At 39.1% G+C, this 14312-nt stretch overlaps 1 protein-coding gene across 1 annotated transcript in view; it reads right to left on the bottom strand.

Moving 5' to 3' along the window:
• The window catches only part of slc1a4 (solute carrier family 1 member 4), a 42057-nt gene that overhangs the window by 21555 nt on the left and 6190 nt on the right, over nucleotides 1-14312 (bottom strand). Inside the window, exons 2-3 of the mRNA XM_028603605.1 lie at nucleotides 12439-12481; nucleotides 10773-10838 (exon numbers count right to left, since the gene is read on the bottom strand). Of these exons, the coding sequence (XP_028459406.1) occupies nucleotides 10773-10838; nucleotides 12439-12481 (109 nt within the window). The remainder of the gene's footprint in view (nucleotides 1-10772; nucleotides 10839-12438; nucleotides 12482-14312) is intronic.

Below are 14312 nucleotides of genomic sequence, written 5' to 3'. Positions count from 1 at the left end.
TGATTGACAGGTCGGTGTGTAGCCACGTCCTAAAGCATCCCCTGCTTCATTGTCTATTTTAAAATAAATGGGACCATACTTTACTAAATAAGCATCATTCTGTATTGAAGACCTGCTAGCTAGCGATTGAGGGCATAAACTCATTATGATCATGTTTTCTGAGGTAATAAATAATATCCTATAGAAGGTATTCTTCAGAAACTGAGTTATTTTTAAAACCAGGGATTCGCCCCCTGCTGGAAATTAGATAGAATGCGGATTCAAGGCACTTACGCAATGTTAAACACGCTTCATGCCTGGAAGGTTTGTACATTATTATAATACAGTCTATGGGAGAAACACTTACTGTAGCTAGACTGGGACCTAATTTGTAGCCTTTTATTATGGAAGTGGAAGCTTGTTAAACAATAGTGCTGATATATTCTGCAGTAGTTTATACAACACCCTTTGCTACAGAGTGTGCATGCGTGGGTGCATTGGTCTGGGGGCAGTTGAAGTATTCAGTGAACTGGATGATGGATAACAAATAAGGACAGGGACAAATCCTGAGTTCATCCCCTTCCGTTGTCAGCTTCATCCCCTGGCACTGGGGGTACTGTCCACCACGATTCACGATGGACAAATACCATGGGCCGATGCCAAGCTCAGATCCCCCAACTGTTCCCTGATACTGGGTCAGTGGGGGAAAGTCATGGCCACTGGAGATAAGTAGTTGAATTCAGAAGGTAGTTACTGTATGTAACAATTTAGAAAAATTAGATTATAAGAAACCTTTGACCTATTTAAAAACATGCCAGTCATAAAAGTTCTCTAAAAAATGTTAAAACTATAGTGCGTAGTTTCTGTCTCCCCCATGAGGAATTTTAAGTAATGACAACAAAACTGTCAGCGCATCCACATGACACAAGCATTCCGTGATCGCTCACCACCTCCACCCCTCCTCTACGTAACATACCTTTTTCACAGCAGACATGTTGACATGTCATAGTAGAAAAAGAACAGGTGTATTCAAAACCATTAATAATGGCTGCATTCCACTTAGGAGAGGCCCTGGTATTGTGCATGCTGACTCACTGAAATAGCTTACTGGGACACCGGCCATTGTTAAGATTATCAATTTCAGCTGTGCTTTTCCAACTATGGCAAGTCAAAATGTCTGCTGTGAAAAAGGTCCATTGCTTGTAACCAAGGGGGACGCGGAGGATAAAAAAAAAACACAATGGACTCTTCAGAAGAGGTAATTATCTTCACTCGATTTTCTGTATGCGAAAGTTGCCGGACGACACAAGTTTGTGAACACAACCATACTGAGAAATACAGAGAGAGTTTTGGCAATTGGCAATGGCTTCAATGTAACGGATGTTCATTAATATAAAAAAGAAATAGCACTAAAGCTTTAAGGAGCATTTTCTGCATTCTTAAAAGGTTGTTTAGTACTCACTGTGTTGAACCATTTGAGCACAGTACTGCAGAGGAACTTTAAAACGGTTTCTTTGTAGCAGCTAACAGGGAGCTGCTGTGGTAGAAGCCTAGAAGTCTTTTGTGCTACTACAGTATGTTAAATGCTTTTCTTCAACAGTCTATATACAGTATCATCATCCATCTGTTACTCTGTGTCTGATCTTCTGCTTCTCCTTCTGACAAACAAACAAACTCATCATACACTTATCTATATGATCCAACATCCACTACATCGAACACGTAGCAGTCTGAAACCAGCCCTCTGCCAGGCTGTTTGTTCCTTGTTTAAACTGCCACATTATGTTGCTGTTATGTGGGGGGCGTCGGTCACGGATCATAGTGAAACTTATATCTGTCATGGGGTGGTTGTTAAAAGCTTCTTTCTTTACACATTTTTATTTAGACTACAGCAATATGTTGATATTTGTGTTAGAACAAAGCAGTGAACCAGAGAAATAAAATGTTGCCATTTCATTACTGGAAATCCAACTGTAGCAAGCATCTCAGTATCACTAACATTATCCACATTCATATTTAGACGTAACAAATAATATATCCAGCTACAAAAAAGCCTGAAAGTCGGAAGTTAGAATGGAAGTACAAAGAGTCGTTCCTATGAAGATGATACACTGTCTCGTCGCATTGGCGTAACTTGGCAGACCAGCATGTTGCAAGTAGTTTTAAATTTTAACCCGTTTTGTCGCAAATTTTTGGTCTGAACTGGGCTTTAGGCCTCTGCAAAGATTCGACTGTGAGATTGGCATTCAGATCAGGCTGCTTCAATCATAGCATTGAATATTCGACTATTCGGGGTCACCTCTACCCATGTCCATCCTCATTAGGCCAGATGCAAAACCATAACTCTACATTTATTTACTACAAATAAATGTATGTTTTGTTAATAGTGAGAAATCTCCCCACAAGAAGCGACTAATCCATATTTTAGAGCAGGGGTCTTCAACGTTTTTTAGGGGCCAAGGACCCCTTAACTGAGAGAGATGGATCAGGGACCCTCTAACTACATATATTTACTACTTATATAGCATGATTTTATAAATCATGTTTTAATGTTAAACATTAAATTGAAGAACAGTCAATCCTTAGGATTAACTGTATCTGTGGATGGTTACTTTAGTGACTACCTTACCTATCATTAATGTTTTTTTTCCACAAATAGACTGATTTATATTTGCTAATATTATGTTGGATTCATGTTAAGACATTTACATTTTTGAAAAAAACTGAATTAATTAATTAACAATAATTTAGTTTTAAGAATGACTAGCTAACTGCTTTGTGAAGCAGATTGTCAGATTGTCCGTTTTCAAAAAGGTACAGAGAAGTACCACCCACTCCCCCAAACGCAACAACAAGTTGTTGAGTTTCAAGATGTTGTTGTTGTGGTTTCAAGATGCTTGACAATCCAACAAGCACTTTGTTTGAAGTATACTGATGCCCTAAAGGATGACTTGATTCTCTTCCCAGTGATCTGTGAATCCAGATACAATGCAAAATGACCTCAGACACATAAGATAAACTAAACCTATATGCAGACGATACCACACAAAATTAAAGTAGTTGTAGCTGATTGCTGCTGCATTCCAAGAAGCAGCACAGAGGTCCGTTCCAGAAAGCAGGTTTAGTGAAAACTCTGAGGTTGTTAACCCTGAGATGAGGGAAACTCTGGGTTTTCCGTTCCAGAAAGAGAGGTAACTTAACGTCGGAGTCAGTTACTATGGTAACTGAGTCTGTGAACCTAACCTGGTCGGGAGCAGGTTTTCTTCAAAGGGGTGATAGAATGCAAAACCAATTTTACCCTGTCATAGTTGAATAACGACAGTTCGTGGGTAAATAGGACATACATAGAAGCTCAAAGTCCCACTGATACCCCTTTACTATGAAAATTTCATATTTTGAAACTGCCGCTGAAAACGGGCGAATCCCAACAAAGCTGGAAGTTGACGTCAACCTCCCAAAAACCGGAACCTTTGTCAGCCCATGGGTGTATTAAGAGAACGGTCACGCGCCAACATTTACATAGGCTACACAACTGACCTGAGATCAGGTAGTCTTCCGAATCTAGGTCGCGCAGATCTCTGCTATTCCATTACAAAATTCACTTCTGAAACTTTTTTATGCGAGAAATCAACTATGTAAGGCTCAAATATGGGCCATTTTACGAAAATGGATGGCTAAATGCAAATTTTGTCCAACTGTGTGTCGGAATTCAGCTGCCGGTGCTGCCTGTGTTGCTGCCTCACCGCCCGACCTGCCTTCCTTCACACACCCCGACCTGCTCTGAGGTACTTGGAGCTCCGTCATGACTGGCAGCCCACAGCACTCCATACCCGCGCAAAGTCAATGTTTTTTGGATAATGGACTACTAAACGCTGGTGCTCTGACAGAGCTCCAGGGCCTGCATCTCCCCTCTTCCTGCTATCTAAATGCCCGGTGTGTGTGAGTGAGAGCACGGTCAGCGAGCTTGTTACGCCAGCAATCTGTTACCACAGGTTCCAGTTAATCTTTTAATGTGTGTAATTATAATGTGTTGAGTTATTTAAACAAACGATTGGGGAAATAAACGCCGCTTGTCCGCGAGTCTCATTGATAGAGCCTGCGGCTGGATGTAGCTCTATCAATGAGAACTAGCTCCTCCTAGAATTCCTCTGAAATTCACAAATATTCATTAACTTGAAATCGGACACCGTTGTTAGCTTTATAAGACATTTAGGGAGATGTTGTATACGTGGCGTGATGAAATTCAAACTGTAAATATACAGAAATTACGCCAAAAATGAAGCTAACTATCCGTGATTTGTAGCTAGCTACACATAGCTAGGATTGAAGGGACAGTCATAGCTAAAGAAACCCCCACTGTTCACAAAAAATCATTAATTTGAAATCGGACACCGTTGTTAGCTTTATAAGACCTTTAGGGAGATGTTGGATAAGTGGCGTGATGGAATTCAAACGGGCCATTTAGCTAGAAGGAAGAAGGGAGCTGCAGGCCCTGGAGCTCTGTCAGAGCACCAGCGTTTGGTCCATTAACCCCAAAACGGTGACTTTGCGCGGGTATCGAGTGCTGTGGGCTGCAAGCCGTAACGGAGCTCAATCGAGCTCAGAGCAGGCCGGGGTGTGTAAAGGAAGGCAGGCCGTTGTTGAAGTTAAAAAGTTAAAACCCGGCTTATGTTTTGAAAACAATGTTTAATGGGGCCTGCAGCTAAATTTAGTAAGTAACTACACTAATCAGCATTTGACTGCCTCACCCAAAACCTAGCTTCTAAATGAATTGATCAGGTCATGTCTGACATTTAGCATATGAAGAAGACTCATTGTCCCCACAGGAAAGGTAACTATTGTTTCTGGTTTTGGGGAGCCACTCCCTGCAGGGCCAGACGTGATTAGAACAAAGGAAATGCAAACTCTGTAAACTTGAACAGAATCGGCCCTGAGTGAACATACTCCGAGTTGATTGAAACAACTCAAATCAGCTGTTCTGGAACCGAAAACTCACGAGTTTCCCGTCTCAGGGTAAATCAACTCAGACACCAGGGTTAGACTCAGGGTTTGTTAAACCTCCTACCTGGAACGGAACCCTCGACTTTTCGGAACTCGTTTTGCCTTCAACAACATAGCATGATGTTGTTGAAGCTAATACTGTGTGAGGCTTTGTTAAATTAAGAGATTATCTTAAAAAATTACAGCTTTTGCATTTCCCTGGATGCTGGGTCCTTGCTAAACTGTGGGAGAGGAAGCCTCATATTACCATGTTGTCTGAACTTTAGAATGTATTTTTGCATTGAACTTGGACTGGGGATTTTGTCCTCCATTTCTTGCGTAGTTGCACTACAAAGAGATCACTTCATTGCAAGTGTGGAAAGGAGTAATGATAACTCTTCCAAAGTATATATGATACTGTATGTGAGTATTGTATTTGGACAGACTATATATATATATATATATATATATCATAATACTTTTTGGTGATAAATGTTGAATAAACAAAACTGTGTCTGACCTTAGTCAAACACAGTTTTGTTTATTCAACCTTTTTCACCAAAAAGTAAACTCTGCAGACTGTGGAAGAAAAAATATTTCAGGCCCAGTTCTGTGGCTGGTTCCTTTTTTATTCACTGCACAGTGGAGACAAAAGTTCACAAGAAGCTGCAGAATTCTCTCTGACCAGAATGAGTTTCTGGCCAGGGTTTAATACAAGTTTATAGGAAACAACAGAATAAACAAAAGCTAAGAAGACATTCAACTCACATGTATGTCTGAGTAAATTTGCATAGACTCAATATTACCGCATCAAAGCAAAGGTGCTTAGAATGTGAACTAATTCAGAGCCAGACTGGGGTCTAAATAAAAGGTCTCACTAATTGATTGAAGTGAAAATGCTTCCTCTTAACACTAATGCCAACCTTACACCAAACGACTTTTCAAGAGATTCCACTGTCGCAGACTAATTTCCAATATCGGAATGAAATCATAAGAGTCTTGCTAGAGTTGGGGCATGCTCCCGTTGTCTCAATCGTTTGGTGTTAGGTGGTCATAAAACTCGGTCCCAGTCAGTCTTTTTCCCGTCTTGACTTTCCGACAAAATCAAACGTGTTTGATATTATCATAAGTTTTAAGTCTTGGTAGTGAAGGAAGCAGCAAACGGCTAGAGTCAGTGTTATTCATGGTTGCTATGGCGGCTCGCTAAGCTAAACGCTAACGAGGGAAAGTTGCCGATTTTCAACCCTTCTGAAATGCGCCATCCAACGGGAGATTTACCGCCAGGTAAAAGCAGACCTCTTGGTGTGCCGCTATTCATCTGCCTGTATGGCAGAGCAGAAAATCAGCAAACTTGGGGCATATGGGTAGTAGGGGTGGGCGATATGGACAAAAAATAATATCTCAATATGTTTGGCGATTTTGACGATAACAATATCGTTTAAAAATGTGTAAAAGTCTGAGTTACTTAATCACTGATGAGTGTGCACAATGTTGAATGAAAACTGTTCTTATTTATTTTCTTTAAAATGTAAGTAATCAAGTAAAAACAATTCAAAGACATAAAATACTAATACTATACTAATACTAACTGAACTAGTGTAGGAACATTGAACTCTGAGTAAACATTCAGTTGTAATCAGAAGTGTAGTGGTAAAGAAAGAGGTAGGTAAACTATAAATTCTGGTGGACCACGACGTGGTCACCTGGTATGTGTATCCTGATGACATCGCTATAGGCTATCATTTGATGGTACTACCAAGGGTATCACTGGTTGTTCCCTCATCATAGGTCACACAATCACTATTCAATTCATACATTAATCTAAGTTCTTGTTAAAGAGACTCAAGAAGGAATAATATGGTTGAAATCTACAAAGTTTACTAAATGACAAAACAGAGAGAACAAAAATATTCTAGAGAGATAGAGAGGGAAGCTTATATCCAGGGTTTCCAATGCAATGCACTTGTACATAATGATTAGGGTTTAGGGATTTGGGATTATTTTCATAGTCGATTAATCTGTTGAATATTTTCTCGATTAATCGATTAGTTGTTTGGGCTATAATATGTCAGAAAAATGTGGATCAATGTTTCCCAAAAGCCCAGGATGACGTCCTCAAATGTCTCGTTTTGTCCACAACTCAAAGATATTCAGTTTACTGTCACAGAGGAGAGACGACACTAGAACATATTCACATTTAACAAGCTGGAATCAAAGAATTCTTTACTTTTGTCTTAAAAACTGACTCAAACCGACTATCAAAATAGTTGTAGATTACATTTTTTTTCCAATTGCTAATGTAGCAGGGGCAGATTGACGACAGAAGGATGAATCTGGTGCCACATATTTTAATTTAAAGAAAACTCAGTTTCTGTAATTAACAGAAGAAAGACAATATAAGTTGCACTGTAGTTTCCACAAGCGATGGCTGCCAACATTAAAAGACGATTTTGCTAAACTAAAAATCAATAAAACCAAAAATGTCCCATTTGAACACAAAATACACTGCATCATTACAGCTGCCTCAGTTACATAATATACAGTGGTTCTAAACACATAAATTTAACAGATTATATTCAGATATTCATTTCAAACATCTGGCATTGAATAACAAAAAGAAACCTAATCACAACTGCTCACACACCAAGTTAGCCTAACAGAAAAAGCACTGCCAATTCCGGAAGTAAAACTCCCATTGATTTTCTCCATAAGGATTTAGATTATCAGCCATAATGTCTAAACCATCTGAGGTAGACTGACCACGAGCTACGTGGTTGTGAAACGAAAGTTTCTGCTCCTGTAGAAGCTAGAGGTCTGTATGAGATCAACCTTGTTACAAGAAAAACATGTTTTTATCCGCAATCTTATGGAGAAAAACTACACTACCCACAGTCCTAAGCTTAACAGCGACGTCTCTTGGATTGGTCCAACTCGCTGTTACCATAGAAACGTTTACCATACCCGCGAAACCGCGGACGGCTATAGTGATAACATTAACTAGCTAGCTGACTAGCAAAGGGAGCTTGTTGTCACAAACTTTCAGTAGTTTAAATGCCAGAGAATGCATATAATTACATCCAGTTATTTATCTGATAATCTATCCTGAATTTTACTTGTAACATGAGCTAATGGGAAAAGGTAGAGGTGACTTGTTGCATGAATCTACCGTGAACCAAATTAACCTTAAAAACATGAAGTTTAGTGCTGTTTTCCGAGCTCACTCACTTTGGGCTTGTAGCCAAGGCCATTTGCTAGCATCAGGAGGAGGGCTGCTGTCTTGACGGCACTAAAAAAATTGCCGGATATCCATTTTTACAATTCATTCATCATTACATGAGACATGTAGGCTAGTTTGGGCTAGTGACTGACGAATCTTGATGCAGTCTGCTGCTTCCTGCTGGCTACGCAAGAGATGCTCGATGGTGTTTTAAGCCCCTAACGTTGACTTCAAGGCAGCGCTGCAACCATTGACTTCATGACTTCAAGGCACCTAACCATTGCTTAATCATAGACAGTATATAAGAATGGACCAACAGATCCCGTTGCTCTGGACGGAGACCAGTGAAGGCTATTAGAAGCCCTTTTCCGGTGATCGCCAGCTTTACTGCGCAGCCTCCAACTGAGAGAGACAACGTAAATGTGACTTGAGCAACATGTCTGAAAGTTTAAAGTCTTCTGGTAGCTGTGCCAAGAGAAATCTCAATCATTCCCAATCTTACAGAGATGGTATATGTAAGGAGATAACATGGGCACAGGCTAATTATTGCTAACTAAAATGCTAGTTAACATTAGTAATTAAGCCAAAACAGCTCATGTAAGTCGAAACTGCCTGCAAGCTTATCCTGTACTATACAGTAATTCCTCTACTATGTGACACAATCGTTGGCCTGTTTTTACAAAAACGTCTGCTACGGAGCCATAACGTGAGTTACAAGGTAATGGAGCCTTTTATACATTGTCGTTTTTCTTTAGAACTAAACAATGGACAAATAGAGTCTTTAAATGCTTCAGATGTAAAGTTATTCACTGTCAAGTGACGTCAAAATGAATGGCAGTCAGTGGAATGCTAACGGGAGGTGATGGCTTTGTAGCATCAAAATGGCGCCATAGCAGGTTCGAGTTCTGAAGCAAAGCTTACCCCCTTGTGCCTAATCCTAGTGCCTTCCAGGCATCGCTGACTTCGTCTTAATATAAACGCACTTTGGAGGGGGGTAAACGCTATTTCCGAATTTTGGGAGGTGCGCAAACGGCGTTTACATGCGTTTGGCCTCCACTACAGCCCTGGTTGTAATGTAAATTGTGCAGCATACAAGCAAAATGAAATTATAATAATAATAATAATTCACTATGGTTAGCAGTGAGCCAGCTTTTGCTAACGTTAGCATCGGGGGCTATGTAGATGGCAGTGTGAGTCTAAGTAATTTAAATACTCAATAATGTCAATTTGCACATCGTTAACACAACAATGATGATATTATCGTATACGATATATATCTCCCACCCCTACTGGGTAGCTCACCTGGTAGAGCATGCACCCCATGTAAGGCCTAAAATGCAAAGGGAAAACAGTTAAAAAAAGAAATCGGCAAATTTTCCCTTAAGTTACCAGCTAGCACTAGCTAGCTTGGTTGAATTTTTCTAAACAAATCTAGATTAAGTCTTGCAATTTCAGAACAGCAGGAACTTGATCAGTGAACAGGAAAGAGAATATTAGGATAGGATGAGACTAAAACTGTTTTTCATTTTTCAATTCATTTTCTTCTACAAGACTGAATAAGATATCATCTGCTGGTATTAGCTCTTTGCATGTTTGTACTTTTTCCACACTTTTAGAAGCAGTGTAGAAAAAAGCCTTTGTTCCTTCACTGGTTTACAATGCATTTTAATGATCTATGCATCTGTTTAAATTCAGTTTGAAGTTGAGTCATTTAAATTACACATATTGTAGGCAGGGCTTTAGATTAACTTTTTCACCTGCCAGCATGGCTAGTAGTTATAAATTTACCAACCAATCAGATTTTCCACTAGCCAATTTTTTCCCAGGGAAAATAAAACAGATTATGAGTGCAGCTGAATACATTGAAGAATCCATGTGCATTCTTTAAAAATATGTTTGGGTTGATGGCTGGAGATACTGTATACATTAAGATATAAACATTTACATTTACTTTACTCTCGAAAAATATCTCCATGTTTTTTTTCCTAACTAACTTTACTACTTAATTTCAGCTCCTCTGGTTTGTTTTGCGCAGTTCTGTTGGTTTCCAAGCCAAACGCACACCAAACCACCCAAATTTGAAAACAGACCAATCTGTAAACACTGATTTGTCAGATCATTTCTGCAGCCTGCCGATTTAAACAGACGCTTAGCTTCCCTCGTAACCGGCAAAATTGGCTAGTAACTTTAAAATGTTATACTAGCCAAAGTTAATTTTTACTGTTGGTTGGCGGGTGTCAATTTAAAGCCCTGATTGTTGGTCAATAGTAAGTAATTGCTAATATTATTCTACTACATGAGTAACCAACCTTGAATCCCATTTCCCTAGGTCATCCATTAGTCTCTCACATAGTGCTTATTTAGTGAGATTGCTCACTGAATTGACTCACTTCACGCTAAAAAGTTGCTCAGAGCAAACATGTTCTCAAAGAATATACAGTTACTTCCCCTCCTGTTTTCAATTTGGCAGACATGTAGACACAGATTAAAGCAATTTTCCTTTCACCGATGCAATGGATAGCATTTTACACATGTAACATATGTGTTAAGTGAATGTGTATGTGATTGTGTGACATGTGTATGCATGGGTTCATACCTTTTGATAGAGGGCAGTCCCATTGGTGTCGTTCCCTACAGCAACCATCTTGTAGTCAGTGGCATACTGCAACATAAGCGGAAAAAACTTAATTTAGTTTGATACTTTTCAGTCATACATTCTTGTTTAGTACATTTTTGCATTTACCACAAGACTCGTCCCAGCAAACACCATGTTAGTAGACACATTTTGCCCAGAGCCAGGCTAGCTGTTTCCCAGTGCTTCCAGTCTTTATGCTAAACTAAGCTAAGCTAATTGCCTATCAGCTCCACCTCTGTACCAGACATGAGAGGTATTGCTATTCTTCTCTAACTCTCAGAAAGACAGTGAAATATGTTTCCCAAAATGTCAAACTACTGTTTTCATTTATAATCATTTCATCATTTAGAGAGGCACTTAAATTATGTCAAGTGAAAACCTCAAATGAAAGATAATGGTTAAGAAGATGTGTTTGTAAAAAACCTTTTTAAATAAAATTATAATCTTTGCATAGTGGATTTTGTGTTTTTTCCAATTTTTCAGTGTTCACAAATGATTATTGGCTAAAAATGGTGAGGGAACTGACACTTCTTAAGAACAATGTCTGTGCATTGCTCTCATAAGGAATGCAGCATGTGCACAGAGTTAGGGGCCAGTTTGACACCGTGTATTGAAGTTCATACAGTCTTTCAGCAGTAAAGGAGACAGCCAGCACTGCAACAATGGCTCTCTCTCTCTCTGCATTCCTTTAAACAGCCCTCTAGGATAGAAGTTCCCAACATCTTGACAGATCTATGGACTTTAAATGAGGCTATACATGTAGGTTTTTGAAACATACTTGGGCATGCAGTTATACAGTACTTAACTATAGTCATAAAACAAAAAAAAGACAACCTTGCCCATAATCTAAATCTTACACTTAATTTATTTAAATGTCTCTTTAAGCATCAAGCTGCTTGTCACATTGTGTAAATATCCCCTCTTCTCTGCTTTCTTGGTTTAATCCACAATTGGGCCCATACCACAAGGGCTCTGCCACAGTAATATATTCCGGGTGGAAGTGGTGAATATTGAACTCTGTGACCTGGCTGCACTTTGAAACTCCATTTCCGCACCCTGTGAGAAGTCACTAACTTGTTTGTGAGTTTATAATTCACTGGCCTGGTTATAGGCAAGTTTCAGGCAATTGGTTCAGATATGTGAGTGTGTGTGACTAAGTGTCTGTGTGCGTAAGTTGCTTTTTGTGTGTGCATAGCCATTTTGTATCCCCGCATCCCCAAATATTGAACTTTCCTGGGTCTTATTTTAGCCTCAATGGATTCAAGGAAGTGGAGCGAGTTGCGTTCAACTGCTGTGAGGCAAGGTGGGTTGCTAGGCTGGCTGGAATGGAATGGTTTCACCATGGTAACGGCTGGTAAGGGACAAGGAAAAGAAGTGTTTTGGGGGGGGAGTGCAGCAATCTCTATTCTGGACATCAACTCATTAAGAGGCATTATGAGGCTCTCAGTGCTACAGCCCGGATTTACAGCTGCTGTAAATGAACATGGAGTGGCATCCGCGTGGTTGGTGAAACAAATTCTAATGTTTAATCAAGACACAGATGGTAAGGAGAAACAGACAAAAGGGGAATTGGTAAAAAAATAAGAGTGGACAATGTGGTGTAGTGAAGTAAGGTGCCGGCACTCACAGAACGGAAAGCAGCAGCCACCAAGTTTGCTGGGAATAAATTCCTGAGAAAGAAAAAAATCAGAATTCAGAAAATGTAGTTTTCCTGTTTGATGTTTTTGATTGCAACAACTGAACACTATAGCCTCAGAAAGTCTTTGGAAACCATGTGGATAACCCATCTGAATGATAAATTGTTCACAAGATTGGTTTGTCATCACACATTCCCTACAATTTGGCTGTTCTCCCAGGATCTTCCATAAAGCCCAGTGTTCCCTAAATTCCCTGAAAGAGCAGTTGTTCTGGCACTGATCTACTGTCTGCTTCATCTTTTATTAAAACAAATCACCAAAGTCTTTACGAGGATAAGATATTCCTGGACGTTTCACTGTATTTATTTACTTTTCACGTTTCCTTTATTTCATTGTCAAACTGAGACATTTTCTTTATCAAGAGACATTTATAAAAAGTAACGTGTTTTTCTTGTAGTCGGTCAGGAGCTTACACACTTTGGCTGAAGGCTGTATATATTGTAAATTCAAGATTCAAGATTCAATACTTTATTGCCATACAACTTGGTGCAAGTTGCTATGAATTTGCTTCAGTGTGCTCATGACAGGACATCAACACAATACAACAACAACAACAACAACAAAAACATAGAGCTAATATATACACATATAGTATCCCACATGGGATCACACTTAACACAGGCAGATAAAAAAGGGGACACCGATCACTACATACCTGAATGACAGTCCAGGAGGCTAAATAACAGATGTCAAGTTTAAAGTGACACGTTGCATAGGGATGCATAGCGCAAATCCACAACTTTGCAATAAATAGATAAAATAACGCTAGTATGGGTGGCATAAAAAGTAATATTAGAAAACCGGTGTGAAAAGATGTACAATTTATACGGGCACCTTAGGGGAACCTTTTTTCATTTCAAAATATAAAAGAATACCTACACTTTGAACGTAACAGAATCAAGGTCTCCACAAACACGAGGAAATCAAAAATGTGTTGTTTTTTGTGGCAAGATAGTTTCTCCTGCAAACATTTTCCCTCCCATGGCAACATATTATAAGGGGTAATCTAATATTATCTAGTGTGCAACATTTGGTCAGAGCAGTAAAGGCATCACCAATGAACTGGCTCCCTTCACTAAAGCATGAATGAAATCCTTCCAATCAGGAAGTTTGCAGCATTTCAACTGGAAAGCATCCAGTCGACTTAATGCTTTAAGATTATTCCACATAAAATGTAATAAATAAAGTAATAAATGCATGTTCACAATATCAATGCTAATATGCTGATGTTTAGCAGGTTTAATGTTCACAGTGCTACCATTTTAGATGAGCGTGTCAGCTAACGTGTTTGCTAACATTTTCTAATTAGCACTATAGTTGTTGAGGCATTTGACTAAAAACCCCAAATGTCAACCTCATGGTGGAGCTAGATAAAAAAGTCAAGAGATGACCAAATTCAGTTGGTGTAATCCTCCGGGAAACATGAATGTCTGTACAAACATTGCAATACATCAAATTAGGGCTGGGCAACATATGAATATTATATCAATATATTGGACTATATAACGTCTTAGATTCATAATATGGCATAAGTGTTGTCCTTTCCTGGTTGGCTGCATTACAGTAAAGTGATATGATATTCTGAACCAGACTGTTCTAGCTGTTATATTATTTGCCTTTACCCACTAAGTCATTGTATCCACATTATTGAGGATTATTTATCTAAAATGTCATTGGTAAAATATTTTACCAATAAATAAATACCAATTGTCAACCCTACAATATCGTCGCAAATATCGACATAGAGGTATTTAGTCAAGAATAATCAGATTTTCTCCATATCGTGAAGCCCTAGATCAAAGAG

The sequence above is a fragment of the Perca flavescens genome, chromosome 17, assembly GCF_004354835.1.
Source record: "Perca flavescens isolate YP-PL-M2 chromosome 17, PFLA_1.0, whole genome shotgun sequence".
NCBI classification, from domain to species: domain Eukaryota; kingdom Metazoa; phylum Chordata; class Actinopteri; order Perciformes; family Percidae; genus Perca; species Perca flavescens.
The sequence above is the reverse complement of the archived record's forward strand: the minus strand, read 5'-3'. Positions and strand labels throughout refer to the sequence as shown.